Below are 19,611 nucleotides of genomic sequence, written 5' to 3' on the forward strand. Positions count from 1 at the left end.
AATACTGGTAACCGTCGACATTTGATGGTAATAAGATGGAAAGTTTATATATAGATTAGTTATTTTCCATGTATTTATTTCCATAAGTAACTTGTATGAGCATACTAAAAATATCGATATAAGCAAAATAATTTGAAGCCAATGGTTCCCAAAATAACAGTTATGTGAGCGAAATGCTCATAGCGTCACCGACGATGGGTTAAAATACTTTTAAGTTATAACTAATAAATTGACAAACTCATCCAAAATTTGATTTTTACAGATCAAAATATTCCAAATAATATTCTGCTTTGGAATATGAAATTAAAAATGTAAATTTTAATTTAATAGAGTAAAAACTAAAAACTTGAAGATAGTTACAATACTAAATATTAATAAAATAATATTGTTTTGTAAAAACTTTAAACAAAAATGTTAGTGTTTTCTGAAATATAACTGTCTTCTTACATTAAATTAATCCCGTATAATAATATTTAAATAACATTTTTTTTTAATAATTATTAAAAAAGAAATGTAACAGTGATGTGGTAATTTATTTAAAGCATTTCAATTTGGGCGATAAATTATGGCAACAGCTGTAAACAAAATTTTATGTTATACATTTAAAATAATTGTTTGAATTGACCAACCATTTTTAAATCATTTGCCATTTATAAATCAACAACTTAGGAACTCCTAGCCCCCTGATTCAACTTGAACAGTTTCACGCAGTTAATTATTTTTGTTTATTATACATCTGCAATAGTGAAATATAATTTGTAATGGTATGCTGAATACTTCCAGTGTTGAATCTACACATTTCAGATACCTAGGTTATTGTGTAGATATTTTTGAAATTTTTTGAAACTGTCATATCGAAGGTCTGTAAGTTCATTGTCATAACTCATTTTTTTGCTTAAATAAGTAAAAAACTAATTACTGTATACTTATAGTGACTTCTTTTTTTCCATTTCGTAATCAATATTATATAATTTTTTGTATGTTTATTTAATATGACTCAATAGTTAAATATTATATAAATATTATATACTACTATGTAATATATATATAAAATCTTGTATTGTATTAAATGTCATAAAAAATATAATAGTCGTGTATATCTTAAATAAAATAATAATGTTAATAATTGTATATGGAAAATTACAGTTTTTTGAATAACGGTAATTCCTCAAAATGAAAAGAGTGACAATTTTGTCAATTAGTTGTTTACATTCATGTACTGAATAACTTTGAAAAGATGAAAAGACCAATTTCACAAAATTACTATGAAATATACAAACAAAAATATCAATATAATATATATTATAAATTATAATAAACAACACTTTATATTATTAACTTTTTAACTTTTTGTTTGATAGTCGATAATGATGCAGACAAAAATGAATATCAAACAGAAAAAATAACTAAACCTCAAAAGAAATTTGGTCGAAATCCATTTATTGATGACTCTAGTGACTCAGAAAATGAAGAACACAATTTAGAAAATAGAGAAGAACATTTTGAAGCTGAGGTTAATGAAGTGCCTTCGGGAAAATTTTTAGGATCGAGAGGTGTTTGGCGAGAAGTTTTTTTTTTCAAAGTAGATGATTCAAGATTCAAAGGTACAAATCAATATTATATTGTTGTATTATTGATAAATTGTTTTATTAAATTTATTATTTTTATTTTAGATGCTCAAGAATTTTATGATCCTCAATTTAATAAAACCAATTATACGGGAAGTCAAGATCCAAGATTCATTAAGAAAAGGGATATATTAAGAGATTTTTTGAAAAATAAAGATAAAAGACATAAAAGAGATGTAGGCAAAAAGATGTTTAGTAGAAAACTGGGAGGAACCCACAATGACCAGAAAAATAATAAAAGTCATAAAAAAAAACCTGTAATTAAAACAAATAAATTTAAAAAGGAAAAAAAAATAAAATCAAACAAAACGTCTGAATAATTATAAAATATAAATTTCCTTGTTAACTAAATTATATTGTGCTATAAAATTATTGTTTGATGAAAATAAAATACTTTTATGACATTATTATGTATTATGTTTTATTTATAAAAAAAAATTAAATACAAATTCTAAATATTTTAATTAAAATTTAAAGGAATCTTTGTGCATGCACAATATATCAAATTTGTATTCAGCAAAATCAATTTTGTGTTTCTAGCTTTAATAATTTTATATTAAAGTGAATTGAACTATTATCAACATTTAAAGGGAACAACATTATCTGTTTTTGTACATTGATTTTGTTATAACATTTTAATTTTCAAACGAGTTGAGCATTTATAAATTGTAACATTTCACATATTTTTCATAAATGAATCAAATTGAAAATAATTAACATGCAAACTTTGATGATGTTCTTTCTTTAAGGTTGATAATATGTCAGGCTGTCAGCTAACACAACAAAATTGATTATTTTGAATGTAGATTTTTTATGTTTCACGTTTCATAGACTGAGACTACATAATATTAAGAGGGTGTTGTAAGTAGTCCTCGGATGTATGTAAGAAAATATACAGCCATTTATGTTTTTTCATGATTAAATGATAAACAATTTATTTATTAAAATTTTAGTTTGTAAATATTTTTTAACTTTTTATTGTTATATCATTGAATTACAAACTATTTAATATCTTATATTATAGAATATAAATAATCTCATAAGGCTAGTGCAGTAATTTCTCACCTAAATCTTCTAATTACAATAATAATAACTATATGGTCCAATGTCAATCTAATTCAGGTTAAATATTTTTATTAAATGGTTTTAATTTATTATTTAAAATGTGTTCAGAATTCTCTACTACATTAAACGTCATTAAATTACTTATTATAAATTATGTTATTTTCTCAATATTATTTAGTTATAAATATTACAATTACATTATTAATGGATATATTTTGCCATTTCATATAATATGTAATAATATATTTAATATCTATGTATTTCAAATTATGGTAGTTGTTATTATGGTTAGTAATTATTATTTGCTGACATCTACTATAAAATAGTAGGTAGGTTATGGCAAAAGATGTAGGTACAATCATATTAATAGGGATCATAGTTATTTTACTTAAAACTAAAGAAAATCAATTGCAATATTGATCAAAATTATATTTCTAATAAAATTAAGTATACTGTTCATTATTTTGCTATACCTATTAGAAAACGCCATATTGCCTTGTCACAGTGTAATAATATATAATATGAAGTATGAACAACCATATGATATTAGAATTTTATATTTAAATAAAAAATTAATTAATTTTTACTTAATAAAAAGAAAAAAAGACAGTACCTTTTAGGTAATAGGAATATGGGTATTTTTTTTTTCATGAAAAATATATTTCAATAAATAATTTTGATTGTAATAACAACACATTTTTATTCAGTGGTATTAATTTGTACCTATCCTCAGTATTTTGTAATAATCAAGATATAGTATTATAGATGTCCATACATTTATGTAGGTATCCGCCTAAATTGCTGCCTTGGTAATTTTCAGAGCCCTACTTATGGGAGGGGTGCTAAGGTGGATACAGCACCCATATATTATTACTGTAATAGTTATATACGTTTTGTTTATATCAATCAACATTAAATAATTACTTACCGATAGACTTATAGTGTAATATTTATTTATAATCTTGAAAAATAAATTGAATATAAAAAAGCTATATAGCAAAAATAATGTAGCAAAATATTAGTCCCGGCCCCAAAATTCCCAAGTAGGGCTCTGGGAAATGGGAATTACCATTTGGTTATAGACAATAATGTTATTCCTAATTTAATATTGATTCCTATTTTCTCTAATAAAGTGATCATGTTTGATATGATGATCTCACCTTGTCAATTATAAAACTCAAATCATTTTGAAATACAAAATGGTGATTGGTTTAACTCTATAACTTAGTAAGTAGGTACACAAGTACATACAATTTGAATTCATTTAAATTATGGAAATAATCTTTTACCAATATAATAAATAGAAACTAGAAAGGAAATAAATAAAATATAAACTTATACCTACCTAACCCTTCAATGTTAATTATTATTTCATGTATAATCTAATAAAAATAATAACCATAATAAATATGAATTAAAAAATATTAGTTACTATTGAAACATGTAATGGATATAATTACAATTTAAAAATAAAGATTGGAAAAATAGACAAAGGGTCGATTGCTAAAGAACCCGGTAAATTAGATAATCGAGATAATTAAAAAAAAAATAGGTACTACTATGATTATAAAGATAATTATCCCAAAAACCGGAATTTCATAGATAAATAAAATTAATATATTATCATTGTTATTCAAATTATATAAGATTTAACTATTTAATAATTAGATAAAACTATAATACAAATATGCAATAATGTTTTAATCTATATCTAGGTATTTGACAAACAGTCTGAAACTGTTATTAAGAAACAGTGAAACACCGAATAGCTTTCCGATCAGTAATCGGTATACCTATACTATATTATTATTATATAAGCGCCAAGCGGCATAAGCCTTTACTATAGACTTCACTACGGATTGAGCGTCTACTGTTTACTGTCGGAGTGCCTAGTCTATTAGGTATTTACTTGGGGAGATAAAATAGTACCGTCTGGGTAATAGAAGTCAAAAAGATTGTTGGTTATTAATTATTATCATCAGTTGTCTGTCAGAAATCGGTTATTTCAGTACAAAAAAAACTCTGAGAATTTAGAGATTATAAGTTATATTTTATTTAAATTGAGTTTTTTTTTTATTTTGACTAAGTATTTCGGGGATTGAACAAAATGCACAGTAATTGGTTGGTTTCATTGATATATAATTATTGTAATAGAGTATCGACGATCTAAGCCTCCCAATTCGTTAAATAATACTGTATAATGTAATCATGTATTACTGCGGTTAGTGGTGCTGTATTTCCACGTGTTTTAAACAATGAATATATTGTATACAGAGTGAACGTAAAACAAGTTCTTCAACTTGTTCACTACAATAATACGATATTATCTCTACCTGTGCTATAATATATTGTTAATAATATTAATTATTTGTGTCTTATTAGTTTTTAGATAGATAGAAGAAAAACTATATTATAATAATAATACTAAATCTAATGAATACGTCAAAACATGACGTAAGTAGATAATATGTAATGTGATTTACATGTATGACCTGTGGTAGAAGGTATGACCATTGATGTAAGTTATAACACCTATAGTACTTGGTGAAATTACTAATTAGGTTAATATTGTTGAATAGATAATGATTTATTTATAAATAATTTAAATTAGTATAATCTAAGTTGAAACTCGAAATGTTGATATCGTACGACAAAATCATATTAATATCCGCACTCCGCGTAAAAATAACAGGACGTATCTTTATTTATTATAATTATAAATTATAACACTGCGGTTACACTGATCCGAATGAATAATAAACGGAGAGTTGACTTCTATAATATTATCAAAATATGATGGTCTTTTCTAAATTATTGTTCCATGTTTCGAGTACAAAATTCTTTAATTATTCGTCTGTAACGAAGTACAATATTATTGTGCAACGCAAAAACTCCTAAAAATCAATTAAAATTTATAATAATACTATTGTAAATTCTTAAGAATTTAACTATTGTCAGTTGGCCTGAAATTTTAGAATGAATACTAATATTATTTAAGTGAGTGTATATGTGCTCCGCCGAGTGAATTAGATTTTTCGTTCAAATACCTACTAACAAAAGACCACGAGATAAAAGCTCATGTTTAGTTGATATTTTGCATAATATATACTATATAGAGTATAGAATAATAATATTATAGATTATAATATTAATAATTACCGAACGAGTTCGGACGACGGGGAAACCACTATTACGACTTTTTATATAGTATAGCTGGTAAAGTTTGAAAACAATAAACCACTATTATTTTATTATTTGTAAAATCTTAAATCGTATCATTATAATATTTTAAAATATTGTTCTTGTTCAGTATAATGTTTTCGGGGACGGTATTGCAGAAATTCCAAACTAAAAAAAAATGTTCATTCGGATGTATAGTGTCTAGTTTATTCAATACACGTACATATTCCGATTTCCGACAATACTGTAGTATAAATTAATATTAAAAAACGTTGTCGCTCAACATTTATTTGTAGGTATATAATAACGATCTAGATATTCCACAATTATTCTAAATTTACGATAAAAATGATTTTAATTAAAAGTTAAAATGTCATAGTAGTGTCCGTTTTTTGGTGTCCGGTTAAAAGGATGTTTCACTGTATCATAAATTATGGTATATTAGCAATGTACCATAATAATAAAAATATTAGTAATCATATTATATCTTTTTTTAAATAATTGTATTATAGACGTAATAATATGCTGCGAACATGGTTTTGTAGGATTTTTCTAAATCTAAAATTATATTTTATCGGAACAATAATCGATATATGGGATATTAAATGTATGTGACGCGATAATCTTTTATAGTTTTCGATAAAGTTTTCATGATCTGATCTCATTTCATTACGGGTGATTTTGAGATTATATAAAATTATAAAATACCTACAAACAGACGATAAATAAATTGTAATAAATAATACTAAGCTCCGGCTAAATAATTCGGATGCCCGGTTGAACCACGATGGCCGACGATATGTTAACGAAATTGTAATCGTCATACGTTTTTAAGACCAGCATTTAGACTTTGGGTCAAATTTTGAAGGCAATTTTTTCGGGTTTCTGATCGAAAAACGATCTATAAAATTCTATTCGAAATAGTAGAAATTTCGTGCGATACGCCAGGTGAACGTCGCGTCCCGGCGAAATATAACGACAATTTGTCGTTTGAAATTTTATTGCAATCCGGGACGAGCGAAACCGCTGTATGCAGCCGATCATAAAATTTGAAAATTTTGGTAAATGATAAAAAAAAAATCTATTCGTTAATCATGTCGAAAAATACGACATGCACAGATGATGTAGTCAAGTTAACGGAAACTGGAAAATCGCGTACGATAATAAATTATAATAATTATATAAGTGGACGGTTTTATGTTGATCTATTTTATATTGACTATTAATCGCCGAAACTGTCAAAAAATCGGTTGGGAATGGTAGTGAAAAAAGTTCCAGAAATTTAACACGAGAAATTATCTGGCATATGAGAGAAAATGAATAGCCACCGCATCACTCTGTATGCGACAAGCGGCTAATAGAATGTTCTAGAAGATTCTCGACGTCCACCCGGCCGACGAAAAACGCAAGTTGAAGTGACGTTGGTCAAAACGCCCCGTATTCTGGCGACCGCCCCGCCACCGTTCGCGCGTCCCAGTCCGCTGCGCATCGTTTGGTCGTTGCGCACCGGCCGACCAATGCACTGCATACGGCCCAGCACCGTTCGCTGTTTGCCATAACACGTGCGCGGCCGCACCGTCAGACGCGTCGACTTTGACCAACGCGCTCCATGAAGCCGGTAGAACGTTCGCGAACCTTCGGCCCGGCGGCGACGGGAGATTATAAATACCGGCCGCCGTCATCGGTTGTTCGTCACTTTTGAGTTCGTCGTCAATCTCGAAGCACGCACGCCATACGCTTGCGATTTCACTTGCGATTTCACTTGCGATCAACACTGTTTGCCGGTTGCAGCTTGCAGCTTGCAGTTTTTTGTGTCCATTCTTTTTGCGATCAATCCTATTATACACTCTATAAATCGTAAGTACTGGTCATTTGTTGAATTTTTTTTACAATATTTTTTCCGTGCGACCGAATTAATTAATTACGTGTTCTCGCTGTACACTATACTTTTTCATTAAATTAATCCTTTTGGTAAACTACTCAATTCATTTTTAATTTATTGAAAGTATTTTAATTTATTTATTCCAAGTAGTATTCTATTTTGAATTGATTTTAAATCGACACTTAACTCTTTGATAACTTATTAAGACTTAGGTATTGTTATGTATTGTATTTATTTTCAACTTAATTAAATTATGTTTATAACATTTCATCTCCATTATTCACATTTCACTGATTAATTAACGAAAATTGCATACACGTCGTTAGATTTTTATACTTGATAAAAAAGTTTACTAATATTGATAGGTAGGTAGGTAGTGTTATGAGTGTCAATATTACATAATTATATATATTATATGTGTATCAATATTATAATTTTATATTATTAATTTTAGATGCCTGAAGACGTTACCATGACGGCAACTGATGATGTTGAGACCTTCGCTTTCCAAGCCGAGATTGCTCAGCTTATGTCTCTCATCATCAACACCTTCTACTCCAACAAAGAAATCTTTTTGCGAGAATTGGTATCCAACTCTTCTGATGCATTGGACAAAATTCGTTACGAGTCGTTGACTGATCCATCCAAATTGGAATCTGGCAAAGATTTACACATTAAAATCATCCCCAATGCAGAAGAAAAAACTTTGACCATTATTGACACGTAAGTAATTTTTATTATTTATATACATTAGTAGGTTCAAATATAAATAACTTTCCTGACCATAATATTATTTTAGTGGTATCGGTATGACCAAAGCTGATCTCGTCAACAACTTGGGAACCATTGCCAAATCTGGTACCAAGGCCTTCATGGAAGCCTTACAAGCTGGAGCTGACATTTCCATGATTGGTCAATTTGGTGTGGGTTTCTATTCTGCCTATTTGGTAGCTGACAAGGTTACTGTTGTTTCTAAACACAACGATGACGAACAATACTTGTGGGAATCTGCTGCCGGAGGTTCATTCACCATCCGTACTGATCCTGGTGAACCATTGGGCCGTGGTACCAAGATTGTCCTTCAAATCAAAGAAGACCAAGCTGAATTCCTTCAACAAGAAAAGATTACCAGCATCATCAAGAAGCACTCTCAATTCATTGGCTACCCGATCAAATTAATTGTTGAGAATGAACGTACCAAAGAAGTTAGTGACGATGAAGCTGAAGAAGAAAAGAAAGAAGAAGTTGAAGGCGAAACAGAAGAAGACAAAAAACCTAAAATTGAGGATGTCGGCGAAGATGAAGATGAAGACAAAAAAGATGAGGACAAAGACAAGAAAAAGAAGAAGACTATTAAAGAAAAGTACTTGGATGAAGAGGTCTTGAACAAGACAAAACCAATCTGGACACGCAACCCTGATGATATCAGCCAAGATGAATATGGTGAATTCTACAAATCCTTGACCAATGACTGGGAAGATCATTTAGCTGTCAAACACTTCTCTGTGGAAGGACAACTTGAATTCAGGGCATTGTTGTTCATTCCCAAGCGTGCGCCTTATGATATGTTTGAGAACAAGAAGAAGAAGAACAACATTAAATTGTACGTCCGTCGTGTCTTCATCATGGACAACTGTGAAGACCTCATGCCAGAATACTTGAACTTCATCAAGGGTGTTGTTGACAGTGAAGATTTGCCGTTGAACATTTCCCGTGAAATGCTCCAACAAAACAAGATCTTAAAGGTTATCAGAAAGAACTTGGTTAAGAAATGTTTAGAATTGTTCGAGGAATTGGCAGAAGACAAGGATAACTACAAGAAATTGTACGAACAGTTCAGCAAGAACTTGAAACTTGGAATCCACGAAGATAGCCAAAACAGAAAGAAACTCTCGGACTTGTTGAGATTCCATTCTTCAGCCAGTGGCGATGAATCATGCTCCCTAAAGGAATATGTTGCACGTATGAAGCCAAATCAAACACACATTTACTACATCACTGGTGAAAGCCGTGAACAAGTGTCCAACTCGTCATTTGTTGAACGTGTTAAGAAACGTGGTTTTGAGGTTATTTACATGACTGAACCCATCGATGAATACGTTGTTCAACAAATGAAAGAATATGATGGCAAGAACTTGGTATCTGTCACCAAAGAAGGGTTAGACTTGCCTGAAACTGATGAAGAAAAGAAGAAACGCGAGGATGATCAATCCAGATTTGAAAAGTTGTGCAAAGTTGTTAAGGACATTTTGGACAAGAAAGTTGAAAAAGTTGTCATCAGTAACAGACTTGTTGAGTCTCCCTGTTGCATTGTCACATCACAATACGGTTGGACTGCCAACATGGAACGTATCATGAAGGCGCAAGCACTCAGAGATTCATCTACCATGGGTTATATGTCAGCCAAAAAACACTTGGAAATCAACCCCGACCACCCAATCATTGAGACACTCAGACAAAAGGCTGAAGCTGATTCTAATGACAAAGCTGTTAGAGACTTGGTCATGCTTTTGTTCGAGACAAGCTTGTTGTCATCTGGTTTTGGACTTGAAGATCCACAAGTTCACGCTTCGAGAATCCACAGAATGATCAAATTGGGTTTGGGCATTGATGAGGATTTGCCGGTAGCCGAAGAGAAGTCTGCTGAAGTTGAAGCCTCCGAGCCTGTTGTCGAAGCTGATGCTGAAGATTCATCTCGTATGGAAGAAGTTGATTAAACTATTAAAAAGTGAATTTATTTTGAAAGAACATTTCCTATATTTTTTATCGTTAAATATTATTTTGAGACTGATTTGTCCATTCTTTGTTTTTTTCTTTTTATTTCAAAATTCCAAACTTAACTACTCTACATTGCAATTTATTTAAATCTGGTAGATTTGTATAATTATTTAATATTCAATGTACACATGTATGAGTTTGCTTGGAATATTCTAGTTGTATAAGGTGTTTACGAGTTTTACAAATAATAAATATACATGGAATAAAATTTTGTACCTAAACTGATCTCATTGGATTTTTATTATTACCTTTTAATTTTTATTAATCTGCTTAATATTATGTATTTTAAATAATTTGGTTGTAAATAGGCTTGGATGTAGTTAAAACATCCTTTCTGTTCAAATTTTTAATACAGATAATGGAACTGTGGTATAAACACTAACAATTGGTATGGATAATAATTATTCAATAATTTATGATGTGTGGTAACCTGTAATAGTTAGTTGTGATTGTCAATTTCTGTAAGACAATTTATTGTAACTAAAATAATGAGGTTTACAATGGTTTTAATTAATGAACTTTATCATTCTTCATTTAAATGAATTAACTTACATTAATTTAACCTGATCATCTACAACTTAAAAACAAACAATGAAGTGAATAACATTCATTTTGACTAATAGTTAAAATTTTAGTGTGTCAATATTTATTATTATTATGAGCTACAGAGATAATTCAATCTATGTATTGTATACAAAATTCTACTTTAAAAACCATTAAAATGTTGTATTTAATAAATAAAAATACAAGCAGTATAATAGATTCACACTTGACTAGTGGCTTAATATTTTAATGCTTGTTTACCATTTACCAAGTAGTATAAACATTATTAATTATATATACTTTTTTAGAATTTTGTTGATTTTAACTTCGTATATATACAAATTTTGATTTTGATATTGAAAAATAAAAACACCCAATAACTGGTAAACAATGTGTGTGGTATAATATAAGTAGTCTTATTTTCTATGTTTGATTTATGAATTTTATATAATTACTGATTACTAGGTTATTTACATAATAGGAACTTAGTATTTAAAGTTAGTATTAATTAAATAGACCAGTTTTAAACATTTTTATTTTTTATGAGGTAAAATAACTCCTGGTACATAATGTATATTGATTGTCCTTAAGATAGAAAGTATATTTAGTCATGATTTTAATCAGTTATTTGTTTTGGAATACAATAAAAATAAATTATTGAAGAGTAACATAACCGTTATAAGAATTATAATATAAAACTGCATTTAATTTTTACTAAATTATTAATGCGCAATGGAATGAAAAATGAACTATGCAGAATGTTGGTTTCTATAATGTACCACTCTTGTACAGTATAGTTGTGCAGATAAACAATAACTTTAATTAAATATCAAATATTATACCTATCAATGAATTTGTTTTAAATTTCTTGATTTTTTTTTATGTTAATAAATAATTATCATTGATGTTGGTTATTAATATTAAATCATGAAAATAAATAAATATTTATATATTAATAATTTAATACATATAATAAAAAAATACCAGGAAAGGGGATTTGAATTATTTTGGATGGTTTTATAAGCAGTTAAAAAATATTAGACAACATTTTAGAAGTGTTGTGGATATGGTATTATGCCAAACATTAAGAGAAAACATTGCTAGAGCCTAGATTACAGTGGCCCATTGTTTATGGACCAAGTAACTTTTTCTAATTAACTGTTGTATGTATAACATTTAAGAGGACGCCACATGCGCATGTATTCTCTCAGTCTTACAAACGCATAACATAGCAAATTGCACGCTCGGAAGATCATTTCTACCTCTGATAATTTAAAAATTAAAACGAATTGACCTTTTATAAAATTTAAATGTAAGATTATTATCTAGTTAACCTCATATTTTTTTTAGATTTTAATTTTAAAGCAAGTTATTAGTACTTTAAAATGCACTAACAATTTACAATTTTAACAATTTTAAAAATGAATTGTTATAATACATAAATTGCTTTAAAATTAAAATATAAAAAAAATATGAGGTTCACTAGATAATAATCTTACCTTTAAATTTTATAAAAGGTCAATTCACTTTAATTTTTAAATTAACAGAGCTAAACGTGATCTGCTGAGCATACAATTTGCTATGTAATGCGTTTGTAAGACAGAGAACACATGGTCCCCTCACCTCTTAATAATTAGGGCTCGGATGTTCATGAAATTGCATATTTTTTTCTTTTTGTCCAATTTGATGCTAACCTGGATAAAAATTTAGTTCATGTTCTACTAAATCAAATAATTATATTTTTACTTTGCATCTTTTTGCATATTGAATGGTTTTGGGTTTTGTATTTTAATTGCATATTTTGGGATTTTACAAATAAAAATGCTTATTTCAGTACATTATTTAAAAAACGATTTAAATTAACGAACTACAAAATTAATAATATAAGAGAAACCCTCAAAATGGCTAATAGAAAAGTAAGAAAAGAAATATATGACAAATTTCAGAACGTAATTGAAAAAAAAAATGGATTTAAAACTTTGGTACAAATTTCAAAAATACAATCCGGTGAAGTTGATACTATGGAAGGAATAAAAGAAGATTTGAAGGTTGAGTGTTTTTATTCTTCAAATATTCTATAACAACATCAGTTGATACTTGATGTAGAACGACGTTTTTCACGCTACAAAATTGTATTATTTACCGATAAATAATACAGATTAATAAATAATAAATAAAAATGTAAATTAAAGTAAATAAAACGTTTTATAAATTTAAAAAATGTATTTTAAATTGTAGTAAAATAAAATAACTAGTAGGTAATAAAAATATTATATTTTTGTTTTGTGAATTATAATACATTTTTTGTGCATATTTTGGTGTTTTTATTGGCTTAAAATGCATATTTTATAATTTTTAGCGCAAATTTCGTAATTTTTTAGTGAATAAATGCATGCATATTACAGTAATATGAATTGCATAAACATTCGAGCCCTAGTTATAATGATTGTATAAAGTATATTTAAAATCATAAAAAATATATTCAGTCACTATTAAGTATAATACTTATTTAGTTGAATTTTGAAATTAATAAGCTGTCATTTTTATTGTTATCTAAGCCACAACAACTGATGATACCTTGATTATTGGCATGGCATACATTAATAATTACATAGTTAGGATATTATTTGCTAAAAAGATATATTATTGTTTATACCTATTCTTAGTTCTAAGTTTGTAACATTTATATGAGTTAATTTATTTGTAATCTTGGATTTTGATTTTTTGTGTTAAGAAAACGTTATACCCGCATGGGTTGTCTCCGTCTTACAAGTGCGTAACATAGCAAATTCTACGCTCAGCAGAACACGCGTAGCTTCGTTGGTTTAAAAATTAGAGTGAATTGACCTCTTATAAAATCTTAAGGTAAGATTATTATTATATTTTAATTTTTAAGCGACTGTGGGCTGTAATTTCTACATAACGTCACATCATGTTTCATATTAATTTATAAAATTAGGTTATTTTTTTATCTTATCGATTTGGGTAAATTTAAGATCACTATAATTATTCTGCAGTTACTTCTTCATTATTGACATTTAAATCCAAATAAAAATATTTATTATACCTAGTTATTACAAAAAATGCTTAACTATTTTAATATCTAATAACCATAAAAATACCAGAGCTATTTAATCTTTGTATTAATTACTAATTAGTTCAATATTAACAATAAATATTGGCTATTATGGTCACCGTACATTAACGACTAACTTGATATTCTTCTAAACATTTAAAATTTATAGATAGAAGTTATACATAATAAAATATTGATATATTTTTATTAATTTCTATTTATAAAAAATACAATTAATATTTTTTGATGTGTTGAGTTGTAGAACTATATTTATCATCAAAATATAGGTATGAGATTAAGTTGGGAATATGTATTAAAACATGGAGAAATAATATGCCCTTTTTGTATATTTATATGATTGCCATTTTTACAGAAAATAAAATAGTTATTATGATTGGATGAAATGTACTAGCTATTGCTCAGCTTCACTTTGGTTTACGGACACAGTTAAGAGTATACAAATTATAGTAATTTGCTTCTATTTCTTAGTAAAATGTAAAATATTTTTGTGCCTTCAATATTTTGAATTTGGATTAATATTCTGAATTCAGTTTACATAACAAATATAATCGTAAGGTGTGTACTGAGTACTCATTATTTTAATCAAAAATGTTTAAGTAGCTTTTGTATCATTATATTTAATTTTAGTTTTTAGAATATATTATATAAAACAATTATGTTTAAAAATAAGAATAACTTTATTCAACTTCATTGTTATGTACAAAAATGGATTCCCGGCTTTTGAGATTGTTTTAAGAGTTTTCTGATTCAGTGAACCTGTAAACAAGAAAAATAAACTGTATTAAATTACAAACCATAAATGTATATAATAAATATTTTTAAGACAGGTGATAGTAGCCCTTACTTGCATTTGAGACAAGTGTAAAACACGGTTTGTCCTTCATCAGCTGATCTTAATTGCACAGCAGCATAGGACATCTGGTTGTGACCACATAGGCCACATCTTCTTTCGGCAATTGGACCATCATCTGCATCATTTTTGTTATTTTCAGTTTTTACAACATTATCGATATCTTCTACAGAGTTCAAAATAATGTTGTATTCAGCTACAGCATTTCCATAAACTGTAACAAAGAATAACAATAAATAAATGTTTGGGGGGACGGAGTGGCTGAGCAGTCTAAGGCGTCGTTTGTGACGCAGCTGACGCCGGTTCAATTCCTCGGTCACAGGCGGAATTTTTCTTCAGCCGAGTCACGGCGACTGTTGAGAATTGCCGCCATCCCCCACTCGGGCATGACAGATACCTACGGGTGCCCACTTGAAAATTCTGTCAAACACAAAAAACCCCTACCGTTCCAAAAACCTGCAATACCTACAGCTAATGGCCTTAGTTGCCGGGCTTAAGACCAATAAAAAAAAAAATAAATAAATAAATGCTTGATAATCATTAATAATTTGTTTGTTAGTTTAATCGTGGTTTGGTCCTTTTTACACAATAACAATTTTATACGATGTGAGTGCGGGTGACAGGTAAGCCGAGAAAGTCAAAAATACCATTAAACTTTGGTTTCCCATTTGCACAACTTAAGAGTTACTCAATGATTTAAAAAGTTTAGTTATTATTCAATTATTTGTATATATTAGGGGTTAAGTTTATATTAGTAATGGTATTTATTAATACCATTTTTAAAGTTGTAATTAAATACGTCATGACTACAGACTAAAGACTCTAGTAACTATAATATAAGTTATAACAGGTGAAAAAAGAAAATATACATAAAAAAATTAATATTCATATGAAAATCAAAAAATATAAACATTTTACTGAAGTTGATGAAATATGAAAATATAGATTTTGAATTTTGAATTTTTAAACTCACCATTGTATAGCTTTGAATTTTTAGCATAGTCTGATATAAATCGAAAGTATACCGGGTGATTCTTTTATCAAACAACACTCATTATTTCAAAAAGTGTAAGTTTTTTTGTAAATATTTTTTACATACTTTCAAGTCGCTTATAAAAACAACATTTTTCTTAAAAAATATATTTTTAAATATTTTTTTATCATTATAATTTTTTAAGTTTTTTACTTTTTGAATGACAACATAGGGGTTTTAAATTTTTTATTCCATAGCAGAATATTTTTCTTAATATTTTGATACATGAAAAATCGAATTTTGGGACGAGTAGTTTATGAGTTATAAATATTCAAAGTTTAGATGAGCGGAGAAGTGGACAAACATTTCGCGGGGTAACCCCATACCACTCCACTCCGCTTTTTCAATTTCAATGACCATAATTACTTGATTAAAAATCAAGAAGTAAAAAATATTTTATAATTTATATTGAATAATTCCATTAGGAATATAATATATATAGAATTTTATAAATGTATAACAAACTACTATCATCAAAATTTTACTTGTTGTGGTATGTAAGAAAGTGGCATACAATTTGAGAGCTTATACATAATATAAATAAATTATTCCAGAAACGTATGATAAATAATAGAGCATTTATTTTTTTGTGAATTAATGTTGAAATTTCTATTTATAATCTTATATAAAGCACAAATATTATTAACTAATGATTATTAAAAATAAAAAGATTACCGTTGTTAACTTACTTTCTGGCCCAAAAACAGTTTTACACGAATAACACTTAATAAATTCCTCCATACTCAATGAAGGTAATATTGAACCACATTTAGTGCAGAATCCTGGATATGTGGATATGTCTGATTCCATTTGACTTATTTTGTCTATAAAAGGATTAAAAATCAAATTAAATATAATGATAATTTGAAGCAAGATATTGAAACTATTTTATGAAAAACTTAGACATATTATTACATAAACATTGATCATGCATTCTCGACACTGTTTTTTACTTCAATTATACATTTATTCATACTCTGATTTTTGGAATTCCTAATTATACACAGCAACCATGCATTTAAATATTTTGAATTTTAAGCAATTGTGTTTTATGGAAACTAACAATACAAACTTCTTTTTTTTTTTTTAATGTAACCCAACTTTTTTACTGTAAATTGTTAGCTAAGAAATATTTTTTTTTTATGTTTTTTTTTTAAATGTTGATGTACTTATATAAATCGAAATTTGAACGAGCACTGAGTTATTAATCTACATGTACTTGGTTAATAGGTTTAAAAGAATTAGGGCCTAAACATTAAGTATAGCAATTAATATTAATGTAATCTTTAGTTATGTAGTATTGTATTATTATGCTCTAAAAATTCACAGACAAAGGAAGTTAATTAAACAGTGATTGTAAATTGTAATGTTATGCTTTTACGTACCTACTAATAGATCGAAGTTGTGCGTAACTATATAAGAAGTAATTTATCAATCATAACAATTAAGTATAAGCTAACTCTTAAAGTCTAAATACTCACCATTTAGCTCGCAAATCACAATAGGTACGGCAGACGGTTCAATATTTTAATTTAAAAGTGTGTATAATGTATTACCGTTTTGAAATCGGGTGTTAAAAATTCTCCAAACTCCAAAAAAATGTTCCGTGCCAGCAGGTAACCGTTTTTCGAACTACTAGTGATAAGATACCTTATTTACACGATTTAAGAGCATGTGATACCCGCATGTGTTGTCTCCGTCTTACAAGTGCGTAACATGGCTAATTCTACGCGAAGCAGAACACGTGTAGCTTCGTTAGTTTAAAAATTAGAGTAAATTGATCTTTTATAAAATCTAAAGGTAAGATTATTATCTAGACAACCTCTATGGGGTTTTTATTATATTTTAATTTTAAAACGTACGGACAATTAACAATTTTAAAATACCCATATCTCGCTTAAAAATTAAAATATAATACTACAGAATTGATAGTACTACAGATTAAGTCTCTGCTTGGTTATTGGGTTGCATATCATTAGGTTCCTGAGGCACCATATTATGAAATATTCAATCCTTGTTCCTATTTTTTTGTCTCATTAGTCCTTCCCCGTTTAAATATTCTGTGACTTAAAAGTCCTGAGCATAATTATTAAAAAAAAAACACTTAAATATTCTTCACATAATGTTTCAGTTTATTCTTTAATTCTGCATATATTTTTGTTTTATTTTTTTCGTAATATATCCTGTGAATGTTGCGATAATTTTGATTCGTCATTAGCTACCTTAATCGCATTTTTGTTATTAATACCCATATAGAGGGATTGGCTCGTTGGTGGACCTAGAGGGGGGAGGGGGTGCAAAAAATTCTTTAGCACCCCTTGTATTTTTAGGTCTACGTCTAACTATTATTATTATACTGAAATACCATAAATTTTATATTTCTAAATTATATAATATATCAGTAAGTATATTATGTGTTAGTCATAAACTCATAACTATGAATTAAGTCATAATATTAATTATTAGCTCGTTATGTTACCAATAACGAAGAGCCACGGCTCTGTGAGGTATTTACAATTATAGAATCCCACGTTTTAGAGGTCTTGCTGCACCTATGGGGAAGGCAATATCCCAGGCAACTAGGTAAGGCCCGCTAACTCTGAGAATTGATGATTCCACCCGACTACCACTCCGTTTGGTCGTTGGTCCGATCACTATCATTTAATGTAATGTAGTATTATTCAAATGTGAGGTGGATACATTATATTTCAAAACTGGTGAAGCATTTTCAGGCATTATGCTTTTTAATCGCATTATTCCTTATTTCCTTCAAAAATCAGCTACATCACACACGGGTAAAAATTATAATGTGTTTAAGTATCTGACTGTCGGAAAAATAAAGTTATCTATAATTATATAATTATGCATAATTTTATTTAGCCACCCTCCCCCCAAAAATATCCTGATTGAGCACAATACAATTGACGTTTTTACTTTTTAACCCTGTCTTTTTTTGCCATGCCATTTTTTACCGATTAAGATTAACAAACCTAAATTAACATCAAAAGAATATTCGATTTGCGGCCAAATGTTATCTTCTACATGAATAACATTTTTACCTAAAAATAAAAGACATGTAAACTCCTACAAGGATATTTTTACCTGACGAAAAAATAGGGTAATATCTTACAAATATATTTTTACCCGAAAAAAAAATAAGGTTATATATATTTTTTGATAAATACAGCGTACCTACAAGTCTTATGCAGTAAAAAAAAAATGCTTTGATCAACAATTTTGAGGGGGATTTCTGATAGAAAATGGTACCTATAGGCTATAGTTGGTAATTTTGAGAGGTGAAAATAAAAAATTCCTAATAGGTACTTTTCTTAAAAATTAGGAAAAACAAAAATTATTTAAAAAAATAATTTGACATGGTCAAAAAGCTTTAAAATTGAATAACATATTTTATTTTATTATGTTTCACATATTTTTTAGATTCTGAGTGGAACGATGAATGTATTGATTTTATAATGATGTGTGGTTTTTTATTTTAGATTCTGCAGAGTGGAACGATGAATGTATTGATTTTACAATGATGTGTCTTTTATTTTT

The 19,611-nt window shown here is 28.1% G+C and overlaps 3 protein-coding genes across 5 annotated transcripts in view; 2 read left to right on the forward strand and 1 right to left on the reverse strand.

Annotated features, from left to right (window-relative positions):
- Positions 1 to 1,961, forward strand: part of LOC100165544 (probable RNA-binding protein CG14230) — a 5,402-nt gene extending 3,441 nt beyond the window's left edge. Inside the window, exons 6-7 of the mRNA XM_029489163.1 lie at positions 1,362 to 1,604; positions 1,674 to 1,961. Of these exons, the coding sequence (XP_029345023.1) occupies positions 1,362 to 1,604; positions 1,674 to 1,948 (518 nt within the window). The 3' untranslated portion in view covers positions 1,949 to 1,961. The remainder of the gene's footprint in view (positions 1 to 1,361; positions 1,605 to 1,673) is intronic.
- A 5,593-nt stretch (positions 1,962 to 7,554) lies between these two features.
- Positions 7,555 to 10,758, forward strand: LOC100160736 (heat shock protein 83). The gene is made up of 3 exons (XM_001943137.5): positions 7,555 to 7,730; positions 8,210 to 8,478; positions 8,555 to 10,758. Exons 2-3 carry the CDS (start codon positions 8,210 to 8,212, stop codon positions 10,470 to 10,472), a joined length of 2,187 nt encoding a protein of 728 aa, XP_001943172.1. The 5' UTR covers positions 7,555 to 7,730; the 3' UTR covers positions 10,473 to 10,758.
- Positions 10,759 to 14,826: 4,068 nt separating this feature from the next.
- On the reverse strand, positions 14,827 to 17,735 carry LOC100162769 (DNA-directed RNA polymerase I subunit RPA12). 3 transcript variants are annotated; one of them, XM_016802345.2, is made up of 5 exons: positions 17,538 to 17,735; positions 17,442 to 17,468; positions 16,746 to 16,880; positions 15,018 to 15,237; positions 14,827 to 14,929 (listed from the first exon to the last, which is right to left on the reverse strand). In XM_016802345.2, exons 3-5 carry the CDS (start codon positions 16,864 to 16,866, stop codon positions 14,905 to 14,907), a joined length of 366 nt encoding a protein of 121 aa, XP_016657834.1. In that variant the 5' UTR covers positions 16,867 to 16,880; positions 17,442 to 17,468; positions 17,538 to 17,735; the 3' UTR covers positions 14,827 to 14,904. The 3 variants fall into 3 exon arrangements, with proteins under 3 accessions (XP_016657834.1, XP_003242762.1, XP_001942824.1); XM_003242714.4 differs by lacking the exon at positions 17,442 to 17,468 and having other exon boundaries at positions 17,613 to 17,732; XM_001942789.5 differs by lacking the exon at positions 17,442 to 17,468 and having other exon boundaries at positions 17,538 to 17,727.
- Positions 17,736 to 19,611: the final 1,876 nt, after the last annotated feature.

This window comes from Acyrthosiphon pisum, chromosome A2, assembly GCF_005508785.2.
Source record: "Acyrthosiphon pisum isolate AL4f chromosome A2, pea_aphid_22Mar2018_4r6ur, whole genome shotgun sequence".
Taxonomy (NCBI): Eukaryota; Metazoa; Arthropoda; class Insecta; order Hemiptera; family Aphididae; genus Acyrthosiphon; species Acyrthosiphon pisum.

What these genes read in the sequence shown, in the direction of transcription:
- LOC100162769 (XM_016802345.2), bottom strand. Translation starts at nt 16,866, where the DNA reads ATGGAATCAGACATATCCACATATCCAGGATTCTGCACTAAATGTGGT. An exon ending in AACTGTTTTTGGGCCAGAAA is followed by an intron (nt 15,238 to 16,745) that starts GTAAGTTAACAA and finishes TCTTTGTTACAG; the next exon opens with TTTATGGAAATGCTGTAGCT. An exon ending in TACACTTGTCTCAAATGCAA is followed by an intron (nt 14,930 to 15,017) that starts GTAAGGGCTACT and finishes TCTTGTTTACAG; the next exon opens with GTTCACTGAATCAGAAAACT.
- LOC100160736 (XM_001943137.5), top strand. Translation starts at nt 8,210, where the DNA reads ATGCCTGAAGACGTTACCATGACGGCAACTGATGATGTTGAGACCTTC. An exon ending in ACTTTGACCATTATTGACAC is followed by an intron (nt 8,479 to 8,554) that starts GTAAGTAATTTT and finishes ATATTATTTTAG; the next exon opens with TGGTATCGGTATGACCAAAG.